Genomic DNA, 27,450 nt, shown 5'->3' with positions numbered 1-27,450 from the left:
GGAACATTCAGCACCAGAGCTTCAGTCACAAATACACCAACAGACAGACAGACCGACAGACAGAAACACAAGCACACACACTCGCACGACGTCCACACACACACACACACTCGGACAAGCACACACAAACATACACGCACACACACACACAATCGGACAAGCACACACACACACACACACACACACACACACACACACACACACACACACACACACACACACACACACACACACACACACACACACACACAAGCTCGTAGGTCGGCATACATATTCTATGCAGCTCAGGACTGGTAAGGAACACTGATTTTTATTGCAATAACATGTCAAACTAACGAATGAAATGTGGTTGGCGTCAGTGAAAAATGTGAGCTTTCCCGAAAGAATCGCATGGTGTCAAAAGAGAATGGAAGCGGACTGGAACTCAAGCAGCGGATCTCAAACAGTCGGTGACGATAGCGCCATCTGCCGTGAAGTACTCTGCGCGACAGCAGTTGTTCCTGGAACAGGAAGAAAACAACACCGTCCTTAGACTGTCTGTGTGAAATTCTCATCTGAGAATATATTTTCTTCTTTTCTTCTTGTTCTTCATCTTCTTCTTCTTATTATTGTTCTTCTTAACATGAAGGAAACAACACTTTGCAATGTCTGAATGAAATTCTCATCTAAGGATAAATGTGACCCTCTACCACGAAATGAGTCGCATGTCACCTTTGCATGATTTTCATATTTTTACATTTTCCTAAAGAGTTTTTTATGCTCTATCCAGTGGTGAAACCCGTTTTAGAAAAGAGCGAAAACTGTTTGAGTTATAAGCCTGTGACTAAGGTGACCCTCACACTGTTACCAGACACTCCCCGGACTTATATTAACCTAGCGCAGAACCGCGCGAGGTGACATGCGACTCATTTCGTGGTGGAGGGTCACAAATCTTCTTCTTCTACTTATTATTGTTCTTTTTTTGGATCTTGTTCTTCATCATCTTCCTCTTGTTGTTGTTGTTGTTGTTGTTGTTGTTTGAAGTTGTTGTTCTTGCTGTTGTTGTTGTTGTTCCCAACTCTGACATGGATTACAGGATCTTTACCGTGCGTACTTGGCATTGTGTTTGCGTGTACACACACAGGGGAATAAGGCACTAGCAGGTCTGTACCGTAAAGTGTCTTGTAAGCGCCCAGCAACGAGCAAACGCCCACCCCCTACTTTTCGTCAAAAACGGTGCATAGGGTATAGTACCATGTAACGCCATTCCCCCAATTTTGTTGCAATGGTGTCAAGAATGTTGTTCTAGTAGTTTTAAAATTCCGATCGCTTTACGGACATATCATGCGAGTTAATAATGTCAGGAGGTTGCATTGCAATCATGCCGTTGAGTTCATACTTTTGCCACTGCAGTCTCGTGATGCATCAAAACATCATACACGCACATACAAATGCACCAACAGACAGACAGAATCACACACACACACACACACACACACACACACACACACACACACACACACACACACACATACACACACACTCACACACACACACACACACACACACACTCACACGCGCACACACACACACATACACACGCGCGCGCGCGCAAACACACACATACACACAGACACACACACACACACACACACACACACATATACACATGAATGCAATGTCATAGAAGATGAAATACATTTTCTAGATAAATGCAATAAATATGTTAAATTAAGGGATGAATTTAAAGAAGATGCTTCACATATCAATATGAAATATGCTAACAAAAATCCAAGTAACTTATTTTTAGAAGACGAAGTTCAAGTTACGGATTGTTTTAGCATAGTATAATGCATTATTTGTTGTTTGTTGTGTCAATAACTTTACTGGTTCATGACAATAAACATTATTCTATTCTATTCTATTCTATTCTATTCACACACCACACACACACTCACACACACACACACAAATACACACACACACACACACACACACACACACACAGTGACACACACACACACACACACACACACACACAGTGACACACACACACACACACAATTCTCTACAATATTCTAATTTTCAGTTTGGTTTTATTTGTTCGTTTAAACAAATTGTGTTGTCTTTGCAAAGGGTATCTAAAAACAACGGGTAGCTAAACAAATTGTGTTGTCTTTGCAAAGGGTATCTAAAAACAACGGGTAGCTAAACAAATTGTGTTGTCTTTGCAAAGGGTATCTAAAAACAACGGGAAGCTCCAACATAGTTTACCTGCACATGACATCTGAGCGGGAACAGAATTCCCTCTCGCATGGTTCATACTCACAATCACATCGTCCTGCACAGCATAGTGCATAAATAGATTAATAATCGTTTGTTTGATCAACCAATCAATCTGTCAATCAATCGATCGATCGATCAGTCAATCGAATATTCAATCAATCAGTAAATCGATTAATCAATAAATCTATCAATAAAAAACCCACTTATTTCATCTGCAAATAAACGAATAGATGAATAACAAAAATATTCAAAAAATCAATGAAAGGACTCAAGACTCAAGGATTTTTATGTCCTTTTAAAAACAAGGAAAATTGCCTCGCAGTGACAGGCGGTTTAAAACATAAAGAACATCTCAATCACTAAGCTTAACAGTTTCAAATTTCACTAGAAAGATCCACAACATTCTATTTACATAGATTTACCGCCTGGCGGTGGTGGTCTTACAAGTATGAAAGAAAGACAAATACAGAGACAGAAAAGAAGAAGAAGAAGAACAAGTCGCGTAAGGCGAAATTACTACATTTAGTCAAGCTGTGGAACTCACAGAATGAAACTGAACGTAGTCCGCCGCTAGTGCAAAAGGCAGTGAAAGTGACGAGCCTGTTTGGCGCGGTAGCGGTTGCGCTGTGCTTCATAGCACGCTTTACTGTACCTCTCTTCGTTTTAACTTTCTGAGCGTGTTTTTAATCCAAACATATCATATCTATATGGTTTTTGCAATCAGGAACCGACAAGGAATAAGATGAAAGTGTTTTTAAATTGATTTCGAAAATGTAATTTTGATCATAGTTTTTAATTTTTTTAATTTTCAGAGCTTGTTTTTAATCCAAATATAACATATTTATATATGTTTTTGGAATCAGAAAATGATGAAGAATAAGATAAACGTAAATTTGGATCGTTTTATAAAAAAAAAATTAAAATTTTCAGATGTTTAATGACCAAAGTCATTAATTAATTTTTAAGCCACCAAGCTGAAATGCAATACCGACGTCCGACCTTCGTCGAAGATTGCTTGGCCAAAATGTCAATCAATTTGATTGAAAAATGAGGGTGTGACAGTGCCGCCTCAACTTTTACAAAAAGCCGGATATGACGTCATCAAAGACATTTATCAAAAAAATGAAAAAAACGTCCGGGGTTATCATACCCAGGAACTCTCATGTCAAATTTCATAAAGATCGGTCCAGTAGTTTACTCTGAATCGCTCTACACACACACACACACACACACACACACACACACACACACACACACACACACATACACCACGACCCTCGTCTCGATTGCCCCTCTATGTTAAAACATTTAGTCAAAACTTGACTAAATGTAAAAAGAAGAAGAAGTAATTGATGAACAAGCGAACATTCTTTCTTCGTCAAAAACAAAACCTACCTGGTTTTCCCTGTACAGGCGAAATGTCGACAGACACGAACACGAAGCACAGAAGCAGCACAGTTAGTTTCCACATGTTGTCTTGTGTTTCGAACGAAGCGAACTGAACATACGTGACTTTTCTTTTTGCAATTTTCTCTGACATGGAGAAAGATTGTGATCTGGCAACACTGTAGCAAATCATGTTGCAATTTCTTTATGACGTGAGAAGCGTTGGTATAATCAAGGATTTACAAGAACAGGGCCATGGTATAATCATGTTCAGTAGATTTGACTTTATGGTCTCCCATAGATTAATTTATGTTCCTCCCTGGTTTCTGTCATACATGACTACATTTAAAGGTTTGTTCAGGAACTGCCTCCCCTGTCTACTCCACCAGGAATTAACCGCCTTCCACACTCATGCTATGAACAAACGCAAACACATTGGTGATGGTATTGTCGCTGAGTGATTTCACTCAGCGACTGCATTATTGAAAGGCACCATCTTGATGTATATCATCAGTCAAATAATATACATTTAACACATCAAATTTTTGACACATATTTCAACAGAGAAATTTTCATCATGTACCAAATTTAATGTAAGGACATGGGCTGACTAGATAGATGGACACATGTACCCTGTTTTATCACAGCCGCCCTTACACTCAAACAATGGAAACCATTTCTCCACATAAATTTCTTTCGTTTTTACATTTAGTCAAGTCAACTTTTGACTAAATGTTTTAACGTAGAGGGGGGAATCGAGACGAGGGTTGTGGTGTGTGTATGTGTGTGTGTGTGTGTGTGTGTGTGTGTGTGTGTGAGCGTATGTGTGTGTGTGTGTGTGTGTGTCTGTCTGTCTGTCTGTCTGTCTGTCTGTCTGTCTGTGTAGAGCGATTCAGACCAAACTACTGGTCTTTCACCCAACTGACGTATCCAAAATTAAAAGACGAGGGTTGTGGTGTGTGTGTGTGTGTGTCTGTGTGTGTGTGTGTGTCTGTCTGTCTGTCTGTCTGTCTGTCTGTCTGTCTGTCTGTCTGTCTGTCTGTCTGTGTAGAGCGATTCAGACCAAACTACTGGTCTTTCACCCAACTGACGTATCCAAAATTAAAAGATAGTCATCATTGATAAAGAACTGCCTGAAACCCAGTTTGAAAGCTTGAAAATAGAATATGTTTTTCTTTTCAATTTTACTAATTCATTCGTGGTGATGCTTGTGCAAAAGCCGGGTACCCAATACTCAGGTGTCATATATCATCTTATAAATAAGGGCTTAGCGCTTCCTTTTCTTTTTTTCCTCTCCTTAGTAATGCTTGAACTTAAAACATAAAAAAAATCCAAAACCAAAGAAACTGCCAACGTTCCAAAATTCAGAATCTTAAAACATAAAAACATAAAAACTATCATGTCCCTTTTAATCATTGTTTCTCAGGCGTAGTCTATAAGCACGTTTTCAGTAAAAAAAAAAAAAATAATAATAAAAAGGTAGAGAGTAGGGGTAACACCACATGTCAACATTTAGCGCGTTAAGGGGTATTCATATTTTGTAAAGGGATACCGAACCTTAGATGTGACACTGGTTTCAGAAATGTCTTATCACTTTTACCCGTTTAATGTCATGTTTGTTTCTGTTTCATGCTATGGGTGTAGTTTCAAAACTTGGTACAAACCGGTCGTTTGTTTTTCCAATTTACCTACAAAGTAACTATATTTGCGTTCTATATTGTTCTTCCATCACTCTTCTTCAGGTGTCGTCATTTGATTTGTTTATGTTTTCATTTCCACAATAGAATCAACGAAGTTTCATCAGTAGATTTAATAATAATTAAATTCCCGCGCAAGTGTTGTGATAACCGGTGTAACTCCAAACACACATGAAAGCTTTATTTTGTTAATGTCTAATTGCCAAAGACAAAGGAATTGATTAGGCCCGGCTGAAGAGATGGACAGATAACAATGATCATCCTCTCAAGCCATTGACCAATGGAGATGGGCTGACCATCGTATGATGAGCTACTGATAATAAACCTTGACCGTTATCTTTATCCAACACGGTTGATAACCTTTTACCTCAGATGTTTTGGACATAGTGTGGTATGATCTCTGTAATCCTTTATCTGAAGACAATTTGGAATAAGTGCTGTGTGATTTCTTGTTTTTCTACGTTCCTGAAGAGCTGTGTCGGATGTATTTTGTGAATTTTTGTTAAACTGGGGTGAGAGACACGTGACCATGATGCAAAGTGGGCATGTCCTGACACTGCTCATTGTAGGCATTTCTTCAGGTAAGACTTGCATCAACTAAACATCTGAACAGTTTATTTTATACAGCAACTTTCATATGCACTTTAGTCAGATTGTGCCATCAACAGATGCAGACCTCCGTTTGTGTATCTCTTTGCTCTAAAACAAAAATAAATGTACATTACATTGCAGTACAAATAATCGATCAATCGATCAACCAATCAGTCAATCAATCAATTCATCTATCTATCAATTCATCAATCAATCAATCAATCAATCAATCAATCAATCAATCAATTGAGAAATAAACTTTTACTATTGTTGCATTTTTATTCACAATTTCGTGCATGAAATCATGTGCACACACAAAAACAAAGTCACTGTCCTTTCGATGTAAACGATTCGAATCATCATCTCACATCTGGCCAGGTTGTTTTTGTTTTTTTTGTGCATCGGATAAGACAACGCCTTTACTTGGACACATACCAACATTAAAAGTCTGGTTGCTTTTCGTGCAGAGCTGTACTCTTTGAGAACTTGATTTCTAATGCCAATCTGTGAAATTGATGCACACCCCAAAAAATCTGACTGCACAAAAAAAACATTTGGGATGTTGATTTGTGGTATGTGTCTAAGTTGAGAGATGGTCTTAGTCCACGTAAAAGCCTTGTGGCCAGATGTGAAATGGTGAGTCGAGCTGTTTCTCAGGGAAGACTGTGCCTTTAATCTATTGAAGAGCTGCTGTCTGTGTGTTTCCGTCATTACAGTCACAGAAACCCCAAAACAGATGGACTGTTAACGTTCCAAAATTCAGAATGAAAAAAACAGGAATGGTAAGTTAAAGGAAAGTTTAGTTTACGACAAAACAAAATGTTGACGAGTAAGTCGACCCAATGGTCTTAAAGATGACAGACAGACTAGACAAACACGTATGGCACACATGATAAACGTAGAGCTCTTGAAAATCGTTGCTGGTGCTCAGCCTCTGGCGCGAAGGATGGTCTCATACGTGTTTGTCTGTCTTTTGACTTCAAAGACCGTTAGGTTGACGTCCTCGTGAATGCTTTGTTTTGTCATGAATTCAACGTTCCAATAACTACCATTCTTCTTCTTCTTACTTCTTCCGAGTCGTGAACTGGGTCCTTTTGGACGTTTTAAGTTCAGCGGGTGGAGTTTTAAGTAGAGCTGGTTAAAATGGGTCTGTGGGTGGCCCAGGCTCAGTAAAAGTTTATTCTAGGGCATATTATTGGTGCGCTTTGTTTTATTCTAACAGTTGCAGAGACACGCGATACGTGCGAGGAAAGGACTAGCTGTGACTTCCAGAGTTACTTCTGTGCCTTCACCGATGGCGGTCACGGGCGTAACACCAACACGTGGATGCGACAGAGCAAGGCGTATGGAATTCCCAAACATGGAAGTAAGTTGCTGTATAATGAGGGAGGGGGAGGTGGCGGAAGGGGGTGGAGGTAGGAGGGAGTGCACGGGGGGGGGGGGGGGAGGGCATAGAGAGAGAGCGAGAGAAAGAGAGAGGGAGATATGTATTGAGGGAGAAAGAGAAAGAGAGAGAGAGAGAGAGAGAGAGAGAGAGAGAGACAGACAGACAGACAGACAGACAGAAAAACAGACATACAGACAGACGGACAGACAGACTGATAGACAGACAGACAGACAGACAGACAGACAGAGCCAGGGATCCAAACAGAGTTATAAACGTTTTGATACTTTAAAGGATCTGCTATGTAAGTGTACTTATTAGTATGTTTGTCATGTTATTATTTCACTGTCCCTTCTCTCTTTCTGCACCATGCCCTCGGAAAATAATCAGAAGAGTCAAATGTTAACCTTGAACACCAATATTTTACGTATATATAATCATGACTGAAGTGAGATATGATCACATCTCGCAGTTCAATGCTCTTTATTACGCTTTGGCTTATCGACTTTTTCAACCATTTCGGTTTTTCCAACGAGAAATGTGTTTTCCGCCTTCGGTATACATCGATACTATCGCCACCACAGCCGTCGTCGTCACCGTCACACCTGTTTTGTACTTTGTAATTATTCTCTGTTTCCCATATTGAATTTTTTTCGTTTGCGCAATTGATATAAACCACTGGTTTGCAGTGTTTGAACTAAGCATTAATTTCTGGTATAGTACGAGTACCAATATGGAAATACCAGAAAGTAGATCTTCAACCAGTTGGTCGTGCGGGCTTTGACTTGATTTGACTGGGTTTTGTTTGTTTGTTTGTAATGTTTGTTTGTTTGTTTACGTTGCAAAATAAGGTTTTAGGAGAGAATCTAAGTCTTAGTTTAAGCTAGTACGGTGAGCGTAACGCTGGATTGTTGCTGGATTTAGACTTTTAGAAGAAGAAAACTCTTTAAAAAAAATCCAGCGCCAGATAATGTTATTTCTTTTTTTCCGCCTGCAGGCTTCTTTGTTTTCCCCTTCGGTGGATCTCGTGAGACCTCGGGAAAGATAACAGTGGATATGACGTCACCGCCACTCTGTTCTGACGCGCCTTTGTGTGTGACGTTTGATTACGTCATCACCAAATTCAACGTGGAATTACGCGTTCTGACGCAATGCCTAGGACAGGACTGGGGTAAAGCTGCAGTCTTCAACACTCGCATGACGTCATGGAAAACTGCAAACGTCACTTTGCCGTCATGCGGTTCTTCTGACACGAGGGTATGAATTGATCGTGACTGATTGAAAGGGGTTCAAGTGTGTGATCTGTGAACATTATGTCGCAACACCGGCAGTGAATTTACATACCGTCTTAACCTCAAGGAAACATTTTTAAGCTGGTCGAAATATCAAAACTAACAGTTTCAAAAGTCAAAATTGGTTTCAACGGTCTTTGTCTTTCGTAGAAGTGTACACGTTTTACTTGATCACACGCACCGGTTATTTAATACGCAATTTTAGGAAAATGATGTTTGAAAGGTTAGTGCAACAACAAATGAAGATTATACTTTCTACCAATACATCTCTTAGACAGCGCTTTTCGTGGGATCAATTATAGTTGGATTCTTCGATTTTACAGTTGACACTTTGTGCCTTTTCTGACATTGAAATATCAAATCGTTTTGTTTGCAGGTGGTATTTCGAGGCTCAGTGGCGGTGCGACACAGCGCGGCAGTGGACAATATTAAGATTCAGCCTTGTGAGTAAAGATAACAGCTGGTTTTCATCGTTTAAGGTTGACCCATCATGGACGAATTTATTCTGTGAAAATGACATACAAGCTTCTGGAAAATGTAGAGAAATGAAAACCTGCAGATTCGTTTCCAGACGTACCACCGACACATTTCTGTTAACTCTTTTTTTTTTAATTTTATTTAAGTTTGCATGTAAAGCCATCTTTGCCCTTTAACATAGGCCGGTGTAACACGAAATTTTTACTCCACGAAAAATTTACTCCGGAGTAAATATTTCGTACGAAATTCTTACTCCGAGTACACTTTTCGTACGAGAAAAGAACTCCCCAAGGCACGAAAAAATTACTCCCTCCACGAAATTTTTACTCCCCATTTTTTTTACTTCCAGTAAAAATCTCGTACGCAAAAATGGGATGCGGGCGAAGGGATAATGCCAATAAGTGATCTCGCGCACACGAATGTCGCGCTACCCTCCTTCCACCACCAAGACTAACAGGGGACAGGGAGTATAAATTTCGTACACCTGGCATGGGAAGTTAAATTGCTCGTGTTGGGGTGAAGTAATTTATTCGTTTTTTATTCGTCAGGGGAGTAATATTGGTGTACGAAATGTTTACTCGGAACTCACCTGTCGTGGGGAGTAATTTTCTCGTGTAATTGGGGAGTGCCTTTTTCGTAAAGGGAGTAAGTTTTTCGTACGAAATGTTTACTCCGGAGTAAAAATCTCGTGGGAGTAATTTTCTCGTGTTACACCGGCTGATTATTTGTGTACATTTATTGCATTGGCTGTTCCTAACGCGCATAATTTAGCTTTCCCTTTTGGTATGACGTACCCTTGTTTGTTTGTCTGTTTTTTTGTTTTGTTGTTTTTTTCGTTTCTTTTTGGTTGTCTGTCCGACTGTCTGTCTCTCTGTTTAACAAGAACGCAAACAAGAACAAATACTTCATTGTCTGTGTTATTGAACAGGAAATGGCCTTTAGACCTGCCTCACAAACTGCTTTGCTTTGCTTGTGCACGAGTACATAATTATAATAACTGTATTACTGATGTATTATTATATTTGGGTTTAAGATTTAGTAAGTGCATGTTGCAAGACCGTAAACCTATATCCTTAGGCCAAAAAAAAAGAGGTCTGTTTACGGTAACATAGGCCCACAAAATAGGGTAGGTAGGTCGGGATTTTTATTTATTTATTTATTTTTTCTCCAAAAAACCATATTTTTACGTTATTTTTTAAAAAATTTTTTCTTTTCCCAAATGCCAAAAAAAAGTCTAGGGTCGCGCGAAAAAAATAGGGTCGGTGGGGTTACCGTAAACAGACTATTTTTTTTTTTGGGCCTTATGTATTAAAGATCAATATCGCGCGCGCTCTCTCTCCCTCCCTTACACACACACACACACACACACACATATACACACACACCCATACACACATACACACACACACACACACACACACACACACACACTCACACACATACACACACACACACACATACACACACACACACACACACACACACACACACACACACACATACACACACTCAAACAGACTTAATGTTTGATAGATTTTTGTCAGGTCATTCGCCCATTATGATCAATCGAATTAGTGATTGATAATTGATTGAATGACTGTTTCATTAATTGATTGATTGATCGATATTGTAAGGTGTTCAGTCACGTACAACAATACCATCAACGACGCTGACGTTTCCGACGACAACAACAGCATTATCTACACCAACAAAGAAAACATGTCTACAGATCAGCAACTGTAACTTCCAAAATGGCTTCTGCAGCTACAACGATGGTAGTCATGGTTTCAACACCAACATGTGGTTGAGACTGACTGCGGCTTCAGGAATCCCGACACGAGGAAGTAAGAACAAGCGGGGGGGGGGGGGGGGGGGAGATCGAGGGAGGGAGGGTCAGAAAGAGAGAGAGAGAGAGAGAGAGAGAGAGAGAGAGAGAGAGGGGGGGGGGGAGAGGGAGAGGGATAGTTGGGGTGGGAGGGGGGGGACAGACAGACAGACAGGACAAGAGAAATTCTTTATCAACGAGGGTAATGGCATTTTTACGTAATATTATGATGGACAATTAAGTGCTGTTATTGTTCTTAGCAAACAGGTGCTTTTTTACATCCAGCCCTTGCCCATGAAAGGGACCAATCCAATGATAAAATGTGAGAGATCAAATCAAATCAAATCAAATCAAATCAAATTTTATTTTACGAGGGTTGTGGCATAAGCAATATAAACGAGCTTCTTTTCAACCAGCCTTCGCCCAGAGAGGGACTATTCTAATCTTAAATACATATATATATACAAACGTAAAACAATTACAAAAGATAAGCATGACAGTAAAAAAAAATAAACAAAATGAAAATTAAAAAAAGGCAGAAAAACTATTCACATGACTATATACACGTTGTAGGCTTTACATACATTCTTGCGTTATGAAACACTGATGCTTTATGGACAGATATGATCAATATGAAACTAATCAGAACGAAGTCTTCCATCACTGTGACTTTTCGTAATTTGACATTAAATGTAATGAGAGGTGTTTTTTGAAAGTATTGAGACTTATTGGGACTCGAACTGATTCCGGGAGAGAATTCCACAAAACGCTGCCAGAATAAGCTAAACTTGATTTAAAGAGATCTATCCGCGGAATGGGGACGTTGAGTTTTCGGCTTGGTTTGGCTTTAAATTTTGTAATGAAAGCACTCGGTGCATGGCCGGAAAGGATTTTGTGAAGGAGCACGCCTTTATTTGATTTAAATCTTTCTTTTAAGGGCAAAATCTTAAGTTTTTTATAATCGTCCAAAACAAGACTGGATTGTTTTAATAGAACTGATTTTAGTGCTCGTCTGTGTAGACTATACAGTGGTTTTAAAATGTTTGCACTGGCTGAGTCCCAGATGGTCGAACAATAATCCGTGATGGTTTGTATGTATGCATTATAAAATAATAACCTTGAGTGTGGATCAAGAAAGTGCTTTATTCTGTTCAACAAATATATTTTCCTCGACATGGTTTTACACAACGATCTAACATGAGAGAGAGAAAGAGAGAGAAGGAGAGAGAGAAAGAGAGAGAGATTAGAGAGAGGGACAGAGAGAGAGTCAGAGAGAGAGAACGAGAGAGAGAGAGAGAGGGGGGAGGGGGGGTACAGACGGACAAACAGATCGAGAAAGGGAAAGTTTGAATTGTGCATGTGTTGTTGTGTTGCGTGTTGTGTGACGCTGAATCATACTTTCCGTGTAACGTTGTGAATTCATCATTATATCAGTATATCTCATTATAAATTTAGTTACACTTCTCGTTTCTTCAGGTTATTTCGTGATTCCACTACAAGGCTCACGCGACAACACAGGAAAGATGACAGCGGATCTGACGTCACCTCCATTCTGCTCTGACGCGCACTTGTGTGTGACGTTTGATTACGTCATCTCAAAATATCACGTGGAGCTGAAAGTATTGACACAATGTGGAGGACGTGACTGGAGTCTGCCTGTAGTCTTCAATACCCATATGACGTCATGGCAAACAGCGAACATTACGTTTCCACCATGTCCCAATAACGACACGCAGGTAATAAGGCATTTGCAATGTTTAAAGATGCTGGTCCGCTTAGCGGACTGTTGAAGCAATAATTTGTTTTGTCGCAGATAAGAATATAAACTGTCAAAACATTTGCACAACTTTCCCACAGATGACTACACATACAAGGGGTGGCCAAATCGTTCGCCCGGTCGCCAGGGGCGATTAAAAAATCCGCCGGGCTAGTAGAAACCGCCTGACAACTCGCCCGCCTGACCAATGAAAGTTCTGGTCAAATGCGACCCTTTTGGTTGTAATATCGGGGTTTAAAGCCATATAAACACTGCAGATCAACTGTGGTATGTGCCGGGCCAGCGAAATTTCTGCCGCACTAGTGACTTTCTTGAAGTTACTCGCCCAGCTGGCGAGTTAAAATTTTGAGATTTGGCCATCCCTGCATACCTTAAGTGTTGCCAGCCAAACATAATTTTATGCGGTTTGCCAGTTCGCATCTCCCGCCCAATGTGTAATTAACATTTCCCGTGATCACGTTCTGGGGCTAAAGGTTGTATGCTTCATGCCAAAAGGGAACCAAATGCCATATTTTACAATTTTCTTACGTAATCGAACACAATGTCTTTGTGTTAACTACCCAAGATAGAAAGAACTCTCTCTCTCGTCGAGACCAATAGACTTCCATTTAGGTTTTAGACGTAATGACCTGATCAAGTACTTTCGCTTATTTCGGCTGTTTCCGCCTTACGCTGTCCCGCCAGGAAAATGACAACAATTATTGGGTGTTTTTTTTAAATTGCAGTTTTTGACTCCTTACAAGAAATTCAGTGGACTGAAAGACCTATAAGGTTTTCGTGCACCTGCATAGATGTGAGAAGTGCAGTAGCCATAAAGCCGTGTGATAAAGTGTTCACAAAATGTGGACATGAATTAGGTACCTTTCTTCTTGTGTAAGCAAGCACGTGCACCAGCGCAGAATCTGTTGAGAATTGTAAACCTGCCATAAGTGCAGATGGTTGATACCACCTAAACATCTGAACACGCATACACTTGTATATCTCATCAAAAGCCGTGAGGGCGTAAAACTCGAATAACCCATATCTAGTCCTTTTGGGCCCCGTCACACAACGCTACGTCAGTCCTTACTACGACCATGCTGATCACGCCGATCTGAAAAAGTGATCAAATCGGGGCATATCGCCGTCAAAATCTAGAGCGTGGCCAATCGTTGGACAAACGTGAGAGGATCTCCATGAGCGTGGTTTGGTCGGGCTGGGATCTGCTAGATCGGGAAGCTGCACGCTCTCCCTACGCTTATTTTGAACTGCACAACAAGCGTAGCCGGTGTAACACGACATTTTTACTCCACGAAAAATTTACTCCGGAGTAAAAATTTCGTACGAAATTCTTACTCCGAGTAAATTTTTCGTACGAGAAAAGAACTCCCCAAGGCACGAAAAAATTACTCACTCCACGAAATATTTACTCCTCATTTTTTTTACTTCCAGTAAAAATCTCGTACGCGAAAATGGGATGCGGGCGAAGGGATAATGCCAATATGTGATCTCGCGCAAACGAATGTCGCGCTACCCTCCCTCCACCCCTTCCACCACCAAGACTAAGAGGGGATGAGGGAGTGTAAATTTCGTACACCTGGCATGGGAAGTTAAATTGCTCGTGTTAGGGTGAAGTAATTTATTCCTTTTTTTATTCGTCGGGGGAGTAACATTTGTGTACGAAATGTTTACGCGAAACTCACGTGTCGTGGGGAGTAATTTTCTCGTGTAATTGGGGAGTGCTTGTTTCGTAAAGGGAGTAACATGTTTGTACGAAATTTTTACTCCGGAGTAAAAATCTCGTGGGAGTAATTTTCTCGTGTTACACCGGGTCGTGGTGCAGTGCAGTCTTGATGAAGTTTGTTTGTATTTGCCATGTGCTGGATTATGACGCCAATTATACTCAACCTTCGAAGATGAACGGACCTGATGGTGGTTTTATCACGACCACAGAGATCTCACCACGATGCTACCACGCTGCTTGTACGATAATGGCGTTCCCGCTACGTTCTTAATAAGACTTTGCCACGCTTTCTGTTGGGCACGACCAGGCTTTTGTGCAAGCGTGGGGAGAGCGTTCAGCTTCCCGACCCCACCCCGATCAAACCACGCTCATGGAGATCCTCCCACGGTTGGCCCACGATTGGCCACGCTCTCGGACAATTTTACAACGTAGACTAATGGAAGCGGCGTCTGTGTGCGATTGGGATGCAAGAGGCGAAATATTTAGCCTGTAGGACATGAAGCATTCCCTATTTCTTTGTAGTTGCAAGATGTTCCTAATCCTGGTCTGGGCGACGTTCAGATTAGTAGTATCCCTTTAAATGGTTTCTACATTTCTCTACACTTTTGTCGGGCTGCAGTCTCATCTCTTGTTCTCTGTTTTCAGGTATGTCTGTCGGTTTGTCTGAATGTCTGTCTGTCTCGCTCTCTGAATATTGTTTTGACTAGGTTTTTTCATATTTTTTTTTTTTTTTACGAAAGTCATAATATTTATACAGGTTTATAATTTTGTGACTTTCAGGTAGTGTTCAGAGGACTTGTGGCGGTGAAACACGGCATGGGAATTGACAACATTTCCATAAGACATTGTGAGTTTAGAGAGAGAGAGAGAGAGAGAGAGAGAGAGAGAGAGAGAGAGAGAGAGAGAGAGAGAGAGAGAGAGAGAGAGAGAGAGACGGAGAGAGAGAGAGAGAGAGACAGAGACAGAGAGAGAGGGGGGGAGGGGGGGAAGGGGAAGAGTGAGAGATATAATGCGCATGAGTGTGTGTGTGTGTGTGTGTGTGTGTGTGTGTGTGTGTGTGTGCGGCTTTGGTGCTTTGCTATGTATTACTTTTATGCAGCATATGAAGGCAACCTCTAAATAGGAACTAAATCTCGATTTCATACAAATGATTGCAATATCTTTTCAGGCTCAAGAACAACAAGCACAACTCCAACAACAACGACAACAACAACCACTACAACAACAAGTACAACTCCAACAACAACGACAACACCAACCACTACAACAACAAGTACAACTCCAACGACAACACCAACCACTACAACAACAAGCACAACTCCAACAACAACACCAACCACTAAAACAACAAGCACAACTCCAACGACAACACCAACCACAACTCCAACAACAACGACAACACCAACCACTACAACAACAAGCACAACTCCAACAACAACACTAACCACAACAACAACAAGCACAACTCCAACCACAACACCAATCGCAACAACAAGCACAACTCCAACCACAACACCAACCACAACAACAAGCACAACTCCAACAACAACACCAACCACAACAACAACAAGCACAACTCCAACCACAACACCAACCACAACAACAAGCACAACTCCAACAACAACACCAACCACAACAACAACAAGCACAACTCCAACCACAACACCAACCACTACAACAACAAGCACAACTCCAACAACAACACCAACCACTACAACAACAAGCACAACTCCAACAACAACACCAACCACTACAACAACAAGCACAACTCCAACGACAACACCAACCACAACTCCAACAACAACGACAACACCAACCACTACAACAACAAGCACAACTCCAACAACAACACTAACCACAACAACAACAAGCACAACTCCAACCACAACACCAACCACAACAACAAGCACAACTCCAACAACAACACCAACCACAACAACAACAAGCACAACTCCAACAACAACCACTACAACAACAAGCACAACTCCAACAACAACACCAACCACTACAACAACAAGCACAACTCCAACGACAACACCAACCACAACTCCAACAACAACGACAACACCAACCACAGCAACCACAACTCCAACAACAACGACACCAACCACAACTCCAACAACAACGACACCAACCACAACTTCAACGACAACACCAACCACTACAACAACAAGCACAACTTCAACAACAACACCAACCACTACAACCACGACTCCAACAACAACGACAACACCAGTCAATACAACAACAACAATCCCCAAAACAAGCACAACTCCAACATCTTCTACAACTGCATCAACATCAGAAACAACTGCAACTCCATTAACAACCGCTCCTGAAACAACATCAACAGCCACAACAAAATCGAAAATAACGCCCAGTTCGACAACAACACCGATCACTACAGCATCAGAAACGACGGTTGAAACCACTACCACCACCACAACGACAACAACCTCCACCACCCCTACCATCACATCACCGATCACCACCAACGCCACCACAGAGTATACAGCATCTTCAACTACCACAGCCAGAAAACCCACGACCAGAACGTCTACAAGTACCATACACACAACACCAGTCACAAAAACAACGCCCTCGAGAACAACAGTGTCAACACCCACAACGATATCTAAAACAACAAGAACGACACCAACAAAGTCCACGACACTCACGTCCACAACAGTAAAATTGTCAACCAACCCAAGCATTTCAACAAACTCTACCCCCTCTGGTACATCTCCATCGTCTGCTGTAACGACCACGTCTGCAGCAAAGTCGTCAAGTTCTATAACTTCAAGGAAAACGTCGCCAGCAAAAAGTGCCACAACGACGCACACGCTTCCAACGTCGAATCGAACAACGCTGGCAGTCAAAACACCGAGTATCAAGCCGTCTACTTCAAATAAACTTAGCTCAACTCTCCGCACGACGGTTCAAACCTCACCAGAGATCATCAGTGGATCTACTGCTTCTCTACCCGGTCCAACAAAAACAATTCCACCACAGACACCGTTGAGTCAACGCACAGGTCCTTCCAAATCCATTTCCAAGTCCACCTTTCCTTCAAAATCATCGACCGTTACACCTCAGACCGGTCACCAGGAATCTCCGGAAAAAAACGACCACACATACGTCATCATCGGAAGTGTCCTTGGAGTCGTTGTCGCTGTCGTCATCATCGTGGCTGCTTTCGTCACATATCGACGCATGAAGAAGCCAATCAGAACGGTGCTTACTGATGACGTCACTATGGAACAGACCTATAAGACAGCTAATATCGAAAACTCCGATGTCGGCAAAGCTTGAAACCAGAAAATGACGTGCAAAACACTTAAGAAATGGTTAAGGAAGCCAAGGAAAACAACGCTAAAGGGCAGTAACGGATGAGGCCTTGTGATGATCCACCCCATCTATTCAATATTCAAAGAAAATGCCGTTGTTATTTCCAAAGACATTTCATTGTGGGAAACAGGCTGGGCATACCGACAAAACTTTAGTCGATTCCAGTCAGGTAACCAAGAATTGTATCTTCATATTTTGTTTTTCCTGAAAACGAAATTTTATTAGAGAAACAGCAACAACGCTCGCTTTTCCAAGATACCTGAGAACATGAGTTTTCCAAGCATAAAAGCAGCCACTTTGCTAGCAGCATAGGACTTCGCAGTCTGTTTGACTCTGCCAGTAATTTAACTGTTCAAGCTTTACTCGTGTATGACCTGATTACTCCTATCTTGGGATACTCAGTTGCTCCTATGCGCGGGCATATATGTTATCAAAGTGGATATTTTACGATATGACTTTCCTTATTCCAACTATTTTTTGGAAAAAGTCTTGTGTTACCTATCGTACCCGGTATCCTAGGTTCTTCTTGCATAATTGTACTTGGTAATCATCCAACTTCGATCACATACAGTGCATGATTTCTCTTCTTTTTGTTTACTAGCTGTGTTTGTTTGTTTGTTTGCTTAACGCCCAGCCGACCACGAAGGGCCATATCAGGGCGGTGCTGCTTTGACATATATAACGTGCGCCACACACAAGACAGAAGTCGCAGCACAGGCTTCACGTCTCACCCTGTCACATATTAGTCTGACACCGGACTAACCAGTCCTAGCACTAACCCCATAATGCCAGACGCCAGGCGGAGCAGCCACTAGATTGCCAATTTTAAAGTCTTAGGTATGACCCGGCCGGGGTTCGAACCCACGACCTCCCGATCACGGGGCGGACGCCTTACCACTAGGCCAACCGTGCCGGTACTGGCTGTGTAATGCGATAGTTCCATCATAGACCGTAGAGTGTACACACTACGATCTCTGGTTCCATCCAAGTATTCACGCGTTCTTGTATATATATTAGTTTGGTTCAGATTTCGGTAAAGATGTTTGTTGTTGTTGTGTTCATGTGCTGAAATACTGTTTGGTTTGTGTTGCGAATACTCTGATTTCAATAATTAATTAGTGCTGACTCGTTCCCGTGTTACTTCGCGGGTCAACTATATGTGCAGACGGGCTCAGAGACTGCATCCATATCCCACCCCCGTGTCACCACTGTGGCACATAAAAGACTTCGGCTATTCTGCTCACTGCGATTAGTGCAGGTGGCTGATAACACCTAAACTCGCACACACATGGGTAGCGCGACTCTTGTCACGTTGCTGCTAACTTTCCACTCGGAGAAAGCGACCCGAATTTCCCAGCATTGGGAAAATAGAGTAAATGAAATGAAATGCAATGTGTTCAAATTCAGGGTACCCAACATAGGGTAACTTCCCATATATGTGTGTATTTTTATGGGGGCCAGGAGGGCCAGGAGGCCCCCATTCATACGGTTAGTTTCGAGGTTGACCATGGGCAGCGCCATTTTGTTGTGAAATACGTCATCAGTTTGTGTACACAAGAAGTTGTGACATCCGTCACCCTATTTGTTTGTTTGTTTGCTTAACGCCCAGCCGACCACGAAGGGCCATATCAGGGCGGTGCTGCTTTGACATATAACGTGCGCCACACACAAGACAGAAGTCGCAGCACAGGCTTCATGTCTCACCCAGTCACATTATTCTGACACCGGACCAACCAGTCCTAGCACTAACCCCATAATGCCAGACGCCAGGCGGAGCAGCCACTAGATTGCCAATTTTAAAGTCTTAGGTATGACCCGGCCGGGGTTCGAACCCACGACCTCCCGATCACGGGGCGGACACCTAACCACTAGGCCAACCGCCGTCACCCTATGGGAAGGGTGAAAGCAACATTGTTCATCAGTAGAAAGTTGTGAAATCCGTCACCGTATGGGAGGGGTGAAGGCAAAATTGGTCATCACTGAGTTTGTGTAACACAGGAAGTTGTGAAATACGTCACCCTATGGGAGGGGTGACGGCAAAATTGTTCAACAAAAACATCATAGGTCAAACTGTGCAGGGTCAACCGCAACAAACTCAAACCATTCATATACCATACTGCATTTGAGTGACTTACACACACACACACACACACACACACACACACACACACACACACACACACACACACACACACACACAATGTTAAATAGAAACTGACAAAATGTCATTATCCTGGTAAAGAAATTTGATATTCAACATGTATTGTAATAGTTTTTTTCTCATCAAAATCCATAATAGCACGTTTAACATATATAGTGTCAGGAATGAATTATCTAAAATACCGACTGTCAGTCAGAAGGCTACTATTTCATTTATACGCATTCGTTATTCTCCTCCGATTCATTCCAACAATAAAAGAAAATACGTGGAGCTCAATATGTTTATATAGCTCACTGGTAAAGCATGTACATATATCAACGTTCAGGATTCACACACACATATACACAATACGCCCAGGGTTCTAGATGAGTAAATTAATGTGTTACCCCATCACCAGAACAGCGTAGTGTAGTTCATCTGTTTCTCCATCACCCAGCCGACGCGGCGACTCCTGGCGTGGTCCATTATAGTCCGGTTAAGATCACGTCGCTCTGCTTCGTGCATCTTCATCTCTTCATGCGTCTGCTTGAATGGTCAAACAAGCTCTCGCGAATTCCGTCTTCTGTCTCTGGGAAGACTCCTGTGAAAGTAATTCTTGAGTCAGTATTTCCATAGGCATAACACACACAGCAATTCACTCATCATTCACCCTGGGCTGTAATTACACTCTACATTCAACCACACACACACGAATTCTTAAATAACTACTGTCAATACTAATATCAATTCCCATCCATGTCCGAGTTATTTATCCACACATTAACAACTATTCAGAATATCCAGATTAAGAACTAGTACAATGAACACTTAAGTTAACATAACAGCGAATATGAAGAATGCTTATTCATAAACATACTAGTGTTCCTTAGCGAAAACATATCATGAAAAATAGTTTACCTGAGCACGCGAGCAAAGAATCTTCCCCGACTTGCCTCTTACATGTTCAATGGGCAAGTGAAGCTAACAGCTTAGGTGACTGGCGACAAGTCTAACAGCTCACCTTACAAAAAATGGACATTCAGGTTTTTCACCTGTTGCACGTGAGTGCTTGGAGACTCGGCTCTACAGGTAACAGTACAGGCCCCATAATCATGGTCCAACAGGCATGCGAATCAATAATAATGTTTTTCGCGATACGAGTCTACTTCTGTCAATTAATGCATACTAATAACAGCATCATTTCATCATTAATTAAGTACTCATATTACATACATGTTCATACATAAAACCCATAAATGTCATATCTGACAATGCCCCCCACTTCAAGTAGAAAGCTGCATAAAAGATTTCTCATTTCTTAACTCGATAACACCATACAAATGTTATCATCCATGATAGTACATTGCATTTAACACAATAAGTCCCACTCAAAGTGTCAACGTCACTACTTGTATATATACAGTTCTATACAAACAGATCTGACTTCCAGGGCCATTTTTCTTCTTGTTCAAAAGTTTGATCACAGACTGATCGAGACAACAAATCCGCAAACTGATTGCACTGGCCTGCAATCGGCTGAACAACGAACTTGAACTCCTGAAGAGACAACACCCAACGCATCACACGACTGTTCTTGAGCCTACATGACGCCATGTATGTGAGTGGCCTGTGATCCGTCTGTATGACAAATTCCCGGCAAAGCAGGTAGCGCGAGAACTTTGTGAGTCCCCAAACAATGGCAAGACATTCACGTTCGATGGTGGAGTACCTGGACTCTCGATCAAGCAGTTTTCGACTGGCATAAGCAACAGGATGTAGAAGACCCTCCTTTTCCTGCAGAAGAACTGCACCCAAACCTGTCGAACTTGCATCAGTTCTCACAACGAAATCTTGACTCAGGTCAGGCAAGAGAAGAACAGGGAAGGTAGACAGCACCTCCTGAACAGCTTTCAGCGCAGAATCACATTCTGCCGTCCATGTGATAGTTTTGCCGTGATCGTCTCGGGTTAGATCCGTCAAAGGAGCTGTCAAAGTTGCAAAGTTAGGGACGTATCGCCTGTAGTAACTTAACAACCCCATCAGGGAACGAACCTGCTTCTTTGTCGTTGGCCGATTCACAGACAAAATCTTCTTGACCTTCCCGTCCTCTGGTTTGAGATATCCTCGACCGACAACATGTCCGAGAAACTCCAACTCAGAAAACCCAGCAAACAGTTTGGATGGTCGAGCCGTGAGACGAAATCTCTGCATCTTGCTCAGAACAGCCCGAACCTGCTTCACGTGGTCTGACCATGTTTGCGTAGCAATGAGAATGTCATCGTAAAAGTTGACTGCTGAGTTCTCTGATAGATTTAGCTTACGCATCATCCGAGCAAAAGTTGCTGGTGCTGAGACCAGTCCAAATGGCATTTTAACCCATTGGAACAACCCAAGAGGAGTTTGGAAAGCTGTTTTATGTCTATCTTCCGGCTTGATCGGAATCTGCCAATAGCCTTTTGCAAGGTCAATCTTCGTGTAGAAGTTTGCTCCAGCAAGACTACAAAACAACTCATCCGGGTCAGGGATCGGCTCGGCATCAAAATGCGTGATCTTGTTCAAGGCGCGGAAATCAATGCAAAAACGAACTGATCCGTCTCTTTTCGCCACCAAGACAATAGGCGAAGAGTACGCAGATTTCGAAGGTTCTATGACGCCTAAATCCAGCATGGATTTGATCTCCTTCTCAACTGTCTGTCTAGACGCAAACGGCAACGGGTATGGTTTCCTATATACAGGACAATCGCTTGTCAAAGGGATGACGTGGTCATCGACATCTTTTGTAACTCCCGGCTTGTCTGTAAGAAGTTCAGAAAATTCCTGAAAAACGGTTTCCAGTTCAGTACGTCTTGAATGAGAAAGATCATCAGAGTAGTGAACATCTTTGACAGATTCACCCGTAACTGCAGGAATTGTCGGCAAGACAACCTCATCCTCGATTTCAGGAGACAACACAGCGACAGCACAAACAGGATCCAAGACGTGATCCGAACACGCATCTGCCTTCTGATCAGAGTCAGACATCAACGTTGAGAATTCCTGGTCATCAAGAACTGGACCAGTACTTAACTCTCTTTCCACAGCAACAGCTGCTGTCAAAACTCGTCTCTCATACTTCTTCAGCATGTTGACTTGAAACACCTTGTGTTTGCCGTTGAGGTCAATGCGGTAGTCAACAGGGCTAACCACCTCCATCACTTTGAATGGACCTTTCCAGCACATGAGAAGCTTGTTGCTGTCAGCAGTTAAGAGTACAAGAACTTCATCCCCAGGTACAAAAGTACGAAGTTTGGCCTTCCTGTCATGGTAATGTTTGTGAATACGAGCAGCATCACGAACATTCGATTGTGCTAGAGCACACGTATCAGCGATTCTGTTCTTCAAATCGAAGACATACTGATATAGAGGTTTGGCTTCATCTCCATCAGTCCTCCCTGTCCATGAGTCCGCTAAGATAGACATTGGGCCTCTCGGAGTGCGCCCAAAGAGGAGCTCATAGGGAGAAAACCCTGTACTGACATTTGGAAGTTCACGATACGCAAACAGGAGTGCAGGAACGTATCTGTCCCAGTCAGTTGGGCGCTCCTGGACAACCTTCTGCAACATGCTCTTCAGAGTTCCGTTGAATCGTTCGACTAACCCATTTGCTTGAGCATGGTAAGGAGAAGTGTGGATCGACTTGATTGCCAAAAGTCTGTAAATCTCCATCATGAGATCAGAAACAAACTGCGTTCCACAGTCAGAGACAATGACCTGAGGACAGCCCATCCTCGAAAAAACTGAAAACAGTGCTTCAGCAACAGAAACAGTATCAATCTGCTTCAATGGAATTGCTTCGGGGAAACGAGTCGCTGTATCCACTATCGTCAGAATGTACCGGAATCCAGTCGAAGATACAGGCTTAAAAGGACCGACCAAATCAATACAGATCTTCTTGAAAGGAACATCGATAAGCGGCATCTTCTGAAGAGGGGCAGCGGGAACGCGACCCTTGGAAGACGTTTTTTGACACACATCGCACGTTCTACAATACTTGCCTACGTCACGCCTGACGCCTGGCCAAAAGAATTGGGTCAAGATCCTCTTTAACGTTCTTCTGGTACCGAAGTGACCCGACATGAGAGCGTCATGGGCGGTATGGAGAACTTGTTCTCTCAAAGAAGTAGGGACAACAACTTGAAAGACGACCTCAGTCTTTTCACAAAACGCTCTGTGAAGTAACCCATCTTTCATGATGAAGTAAGGTTTGCTCTGATCTGAGACCTGCGATTCCTTCTGAACTTGCTCGAAGCACTTCTTAAGTGATTCATCTTTGGTTTGCATATCAGCTAACTTCTCAGGAGTTACATCAGTAAAAACACAAGGTACCGATTTTAACGGTCTCACTGAACCTTTGGCTTTCTCCGTTTGTAGCCTCGTAGTCACTAGTCCGACAGCGTCTGGAACAATAGAGCCCACACATCCCCCAGATACTGAAACAACACCTGGTAGGTTCCCAAGAATAAGATCTGCCACAGGATCGTCAATGACACAACACGTCAGAACACCTGCAAAATAAGGCGAGTCCACCACCACTTCAGCCAATGGAAATGTCTCAATGTGTCCCCCAAAAGACCGACAACGTTGCTCCTGCCCTGTGAACTGATCATCACGAACTAAAGCCCGTTTCACACCAGCAGTAGTGCATCCTGTGTCCCGCAAGATCGTCCCTGAAAAACCATTGATGGTTCCTATTTCCAGATGTAGGCCAGGTTGTCCCTCTGAAACAAGAACGTGTTCGCTAACAGCGGAGCTAAATGTTTCAGCAAAGTTTTTAGACGAAGCACACTGGTTCGCCCAATGACCTTGACCCCCACAGATCCTACAGACATCACTCTGTTTAATGGTCCCTCTACGTGCACCCCTGCGTTGTCCTCGACCTGTACCCGAAGAACCTCGGCCTCCTCGATAACCTCGAGAACCACTGCCCCCGTTGTTAAACCCTGTTGAATCTGCAACTCCAACTCCAGCTGAAAATATAGAAACATCTGATTTCCGTGCTAAGGTTTTGTTGGGATGAGCTTCACGGTAAAGTTCAGCTGCTTCACATAACGCAGCTACGTCACCCAGCTGACGTTCCCTCAAGAACACGGCCAAATCTTTTGTACAACTCTGAAGTATCTGTTCACGCAAAAACAAGTCTTGTAAACCTTCGGCAGTGTTGGAAACACCAGACAACTCAGTCCATCGGTTGAGCAAATGACGACAGCGCGTTAAAAACGCTAAAAATGACTCGCCCATCTCGGGACGAACAGCTCTGAAACGCTCTCTGAAACCTTCCTCTGTGCATTGGAACTTACGAAGCAGATGAGACTTCAATACATCCCACGAAAGTGTTTGTTCTCCTGAAATTGAATGATAAAGCGACAAGGCACTACCCTTCAATAAAGCAGCCAAGTAGACAGGCCATTTACCCTTATCCCAGCCGCATGCCGAAGCGTGTGTTTCAAACCGAAACAAAAATGCATCAATGTCGTCTTTGTTTTCATCGAACATAGGCAATTTTGGATGAAAAGGTCCAGAACTGTTTGACTGACTAACTTTACCGTCTGATCTCTCCTTTTTCACCCTTTCCGTTTCGAGATCTAACTCGCTTTGCCTAGTCTGCTCTTTTTCTTTTTCAACTTCTAGTCTGGCAAGCTCCTTTTCTGTCTCTAGCTTTGCATGCTCTTTTTCGACTTCTAGTCGTGCACTTTCTGCCTCTCTTTTTTCTTTTCGTTCATCTCTAGCAATGTTTTGCTGTTCACGGACAAAACCGGTTAAGTCTTTGTCTTTAAGACCTAGCTCTTTCCCACGAGACATCCACAAATCCCAATCGTCACTCATGGTGATAATATATATACAAAACCACTATACTGTAAAAGTTACTTAATGAAAACACTTCACCACATTCTTCACAAAATGCGTGCCTACAGATATGCTTACACACGTAGTCAAGCAAACATACAATGAAAAAATCTTCAAAAAGTGTGCGTTAACAGTCTACAATCTGTTAAAGACACATACACTGGAGAAAACGGGGTCACCAATTGTCAGGAATGAATTATCTAAAATACCGACTGTCAGTCAGAAGGCTACTATTTCATTTATACGCATTCGTTATTCTCCTCCGATTCATTCCAACAATAAAAGAAAATACGTGGAGCTCAATATGTTTATATAGCTCACTGGTAAAGCATGTACATATATCAACGTTCAGGATTCACACACACATATACACAATACGCCCAGGGTTCTAGATGAGTAAATTAATGTGTTACCCCATCACCAGAACAGCGTAGTGTAGTTCATCTGTTTCTCCATCACCCAGCCGACGCGGCGACTCCTGGCGTGGTCCATTATAGTCCGGTTAAGATCACGTCGCTCTGCTTCGTGCATCTTCATCTCTTCATGCGTCTGCTTGAATGGTCAAACAAGCTCTCGCGAATTCCGTCTTCTGTCTCTGGGAAGACTCCTGTGAAAGTAATTCTTGAGTCAGTATTTCCATAGGCATAACACACACAGCAATTCACTCATCATTCACCCTGGGCTGTAATTACACTCTACATTCAACCACACGCACACGCATTCTTAAATAACTACTGTCAATACTAATATCAATTCCCATCCATGTCCGAGTTATTTATCCACACATTAACAACTATTCAGAATATCCAGATTAAGAACTAGTACAATGAACACTTAAGTTAACATAACAGCGAATATGAAGAATGCTTATTCATAAACATACTAGTGTTCCTTAGCGAAAACATATCATGAAAAATAGTTTACCTGAGCACGCGAGCAAAGAATCTTCCCCGACTTGCCTCTTACATGTTCAATGGGCAAGTGAAGCTAACAGCTTAGGTGACTGGCGACAAGTCTAACAGCTCACCTTACAAAAAATGGACATTCAGGTTTTTCACCTGTTGCACGTGAGTGCTTGGAGACTCGGCTCTACAGGTAACAGTAGTGACAGGTGACATGAAGTTCTTGTACATCATTGTAAAGAGTGTGAATGACGTTTTAGTTTAGATGTCAAGCGCTTAGAGCAAGCCTTTTTAACGAAAGTTTTTGATTTAGCGCTATATAAATGTTCTTATTATTATTATTATTATTAACAGTACAGGCCCCATAATCATGGTCCAACAGGCATGCGAATCAATAATAATGTTTTTCGCGATACGAGTCTACTTCTATCAATTAATGCATACTAATAACAGCATCATTTAATCATTAATTAAGTACTCATATTACATACATGTTCATACATAAAACCCATAAATGTCATATCTGACATATAGTAACATTACCCACATTTACGGTTTGTCTATACAATTGTCCACCTGTCCCTTAGCCTTTCTTTTCTTTATTTGGTGTTTAACGTCGTTTTCAACCACGAAGGGTTATATCGCGACGGGGAAAGGGGGAAGATGGGATAGAGCCACTTGTCAATTGTTTCTTGTTCACAAAAGCACTAATCAAAAATTTGCTCCAGGGGCTTGCAACGTAGTACAATATATTACCTTA

General features: G+C 42.1%; 2 protein-coding genes and 2 long non-coding RNA genes across 4 annotated transcripts; 1 reads left to right on the top strand and 3 right to left on the bottom strand.

The window, feature by feature from the left end:
- Window positions 1–294: 294 nt before the first annotated feature.
- On the bottom strand, window positions 295–3,818 carry LOC138958703 (uncharacterized). Its single transcript, XR_011453478.1, has 3 exons — window positions 3,661–3,818; window positions 2,254–2,320; window positions 295–500 (listed from the first exon to the last, which is right to left on the bottom strand). It is a non-coding gene; the product is annotated as an uncharacterized lncRNA (long non-coding RNA).
- A 2,059-nt stretch (window positions 3,819–5,877) lies between these two features.
- Window positions 5,878–17,729, top strand: LOC138956430 (mucin-2-like). Its single transcript, XM_070327817.1, has 8 exons — window positions 5,878–5,929; window positions 7,162–7,305; window positions 8,321–8,580; window positions 8,992–9,058; window positions 12,394–12,536; window positions 15,198–15,264; window positions 15,586–16,980; window positions 17,371–17,729. Exons 1-8 carry the CDS (start codon window positions 5,878–5,880, stop codon window positions 17,727–17,729), a joined length of 2,487 nt encoding a protein of 828 aa, XP_070183918.1.
- Window positions 17,730–24,326: 6,597 nt separating this feature from the next.
- LOC138956332 (uncharacterized) lies at window positions 24,327–25,767 on the bottom strand. The gene is made up of 3 exons (XM_070327738.1): window positions 25,483–25,767; window positions 24,798–24,911; window positions 24,327–24,341 (listed from the first exon to the last, which is right to left on the bottom strand). The coding sequence occupies exons 1-3, from the start codon at window positions 25,765–25,767 to the stop codon at window positions 24,327–24,329; spliced, it is 414 nt and encodes a 137-aa protein (XP_070183839.1).
- Window positions 25,768–26,081: 314 nt separating this feature from the next.
- LOC138947173 (uncharacterized) lies at window positions 26,082–26,877 on the bottom strand. The gene is made up of 2 exons (XR_011449581.1): window positions 26,713–26,877; window positions 26,082–26,395 (listed from the first exon to the last, which is right to left on the bottom strand). It is a non-coding gene; the product is annotated as an uncharacterized lncRNA (long non-coding RNA).
- Between the last annotated feature and the right edge of the window lie 573 nt (window positions 26,878–27,450).

This window comes from Littorina saxatilis, linkage group LG1 (genome assembly GCF_037325665.1).
Source record: "Littorina saxatilis isolate snail1 linkage group LG1, US_GU_Lsax_2.0, whole genome shotgun sequence".
Lineage (NCBI taxonomy): Eukaryota > Metazoa > Mollusca > Gastropoda > Littorinimorpha > Littorinidae > Littorina > Littorina saxatilis.
Note: the sequence above shows the minus strand (reverse complement) of the source record. Positions and strands in the feature narration are given on the sequence as shown.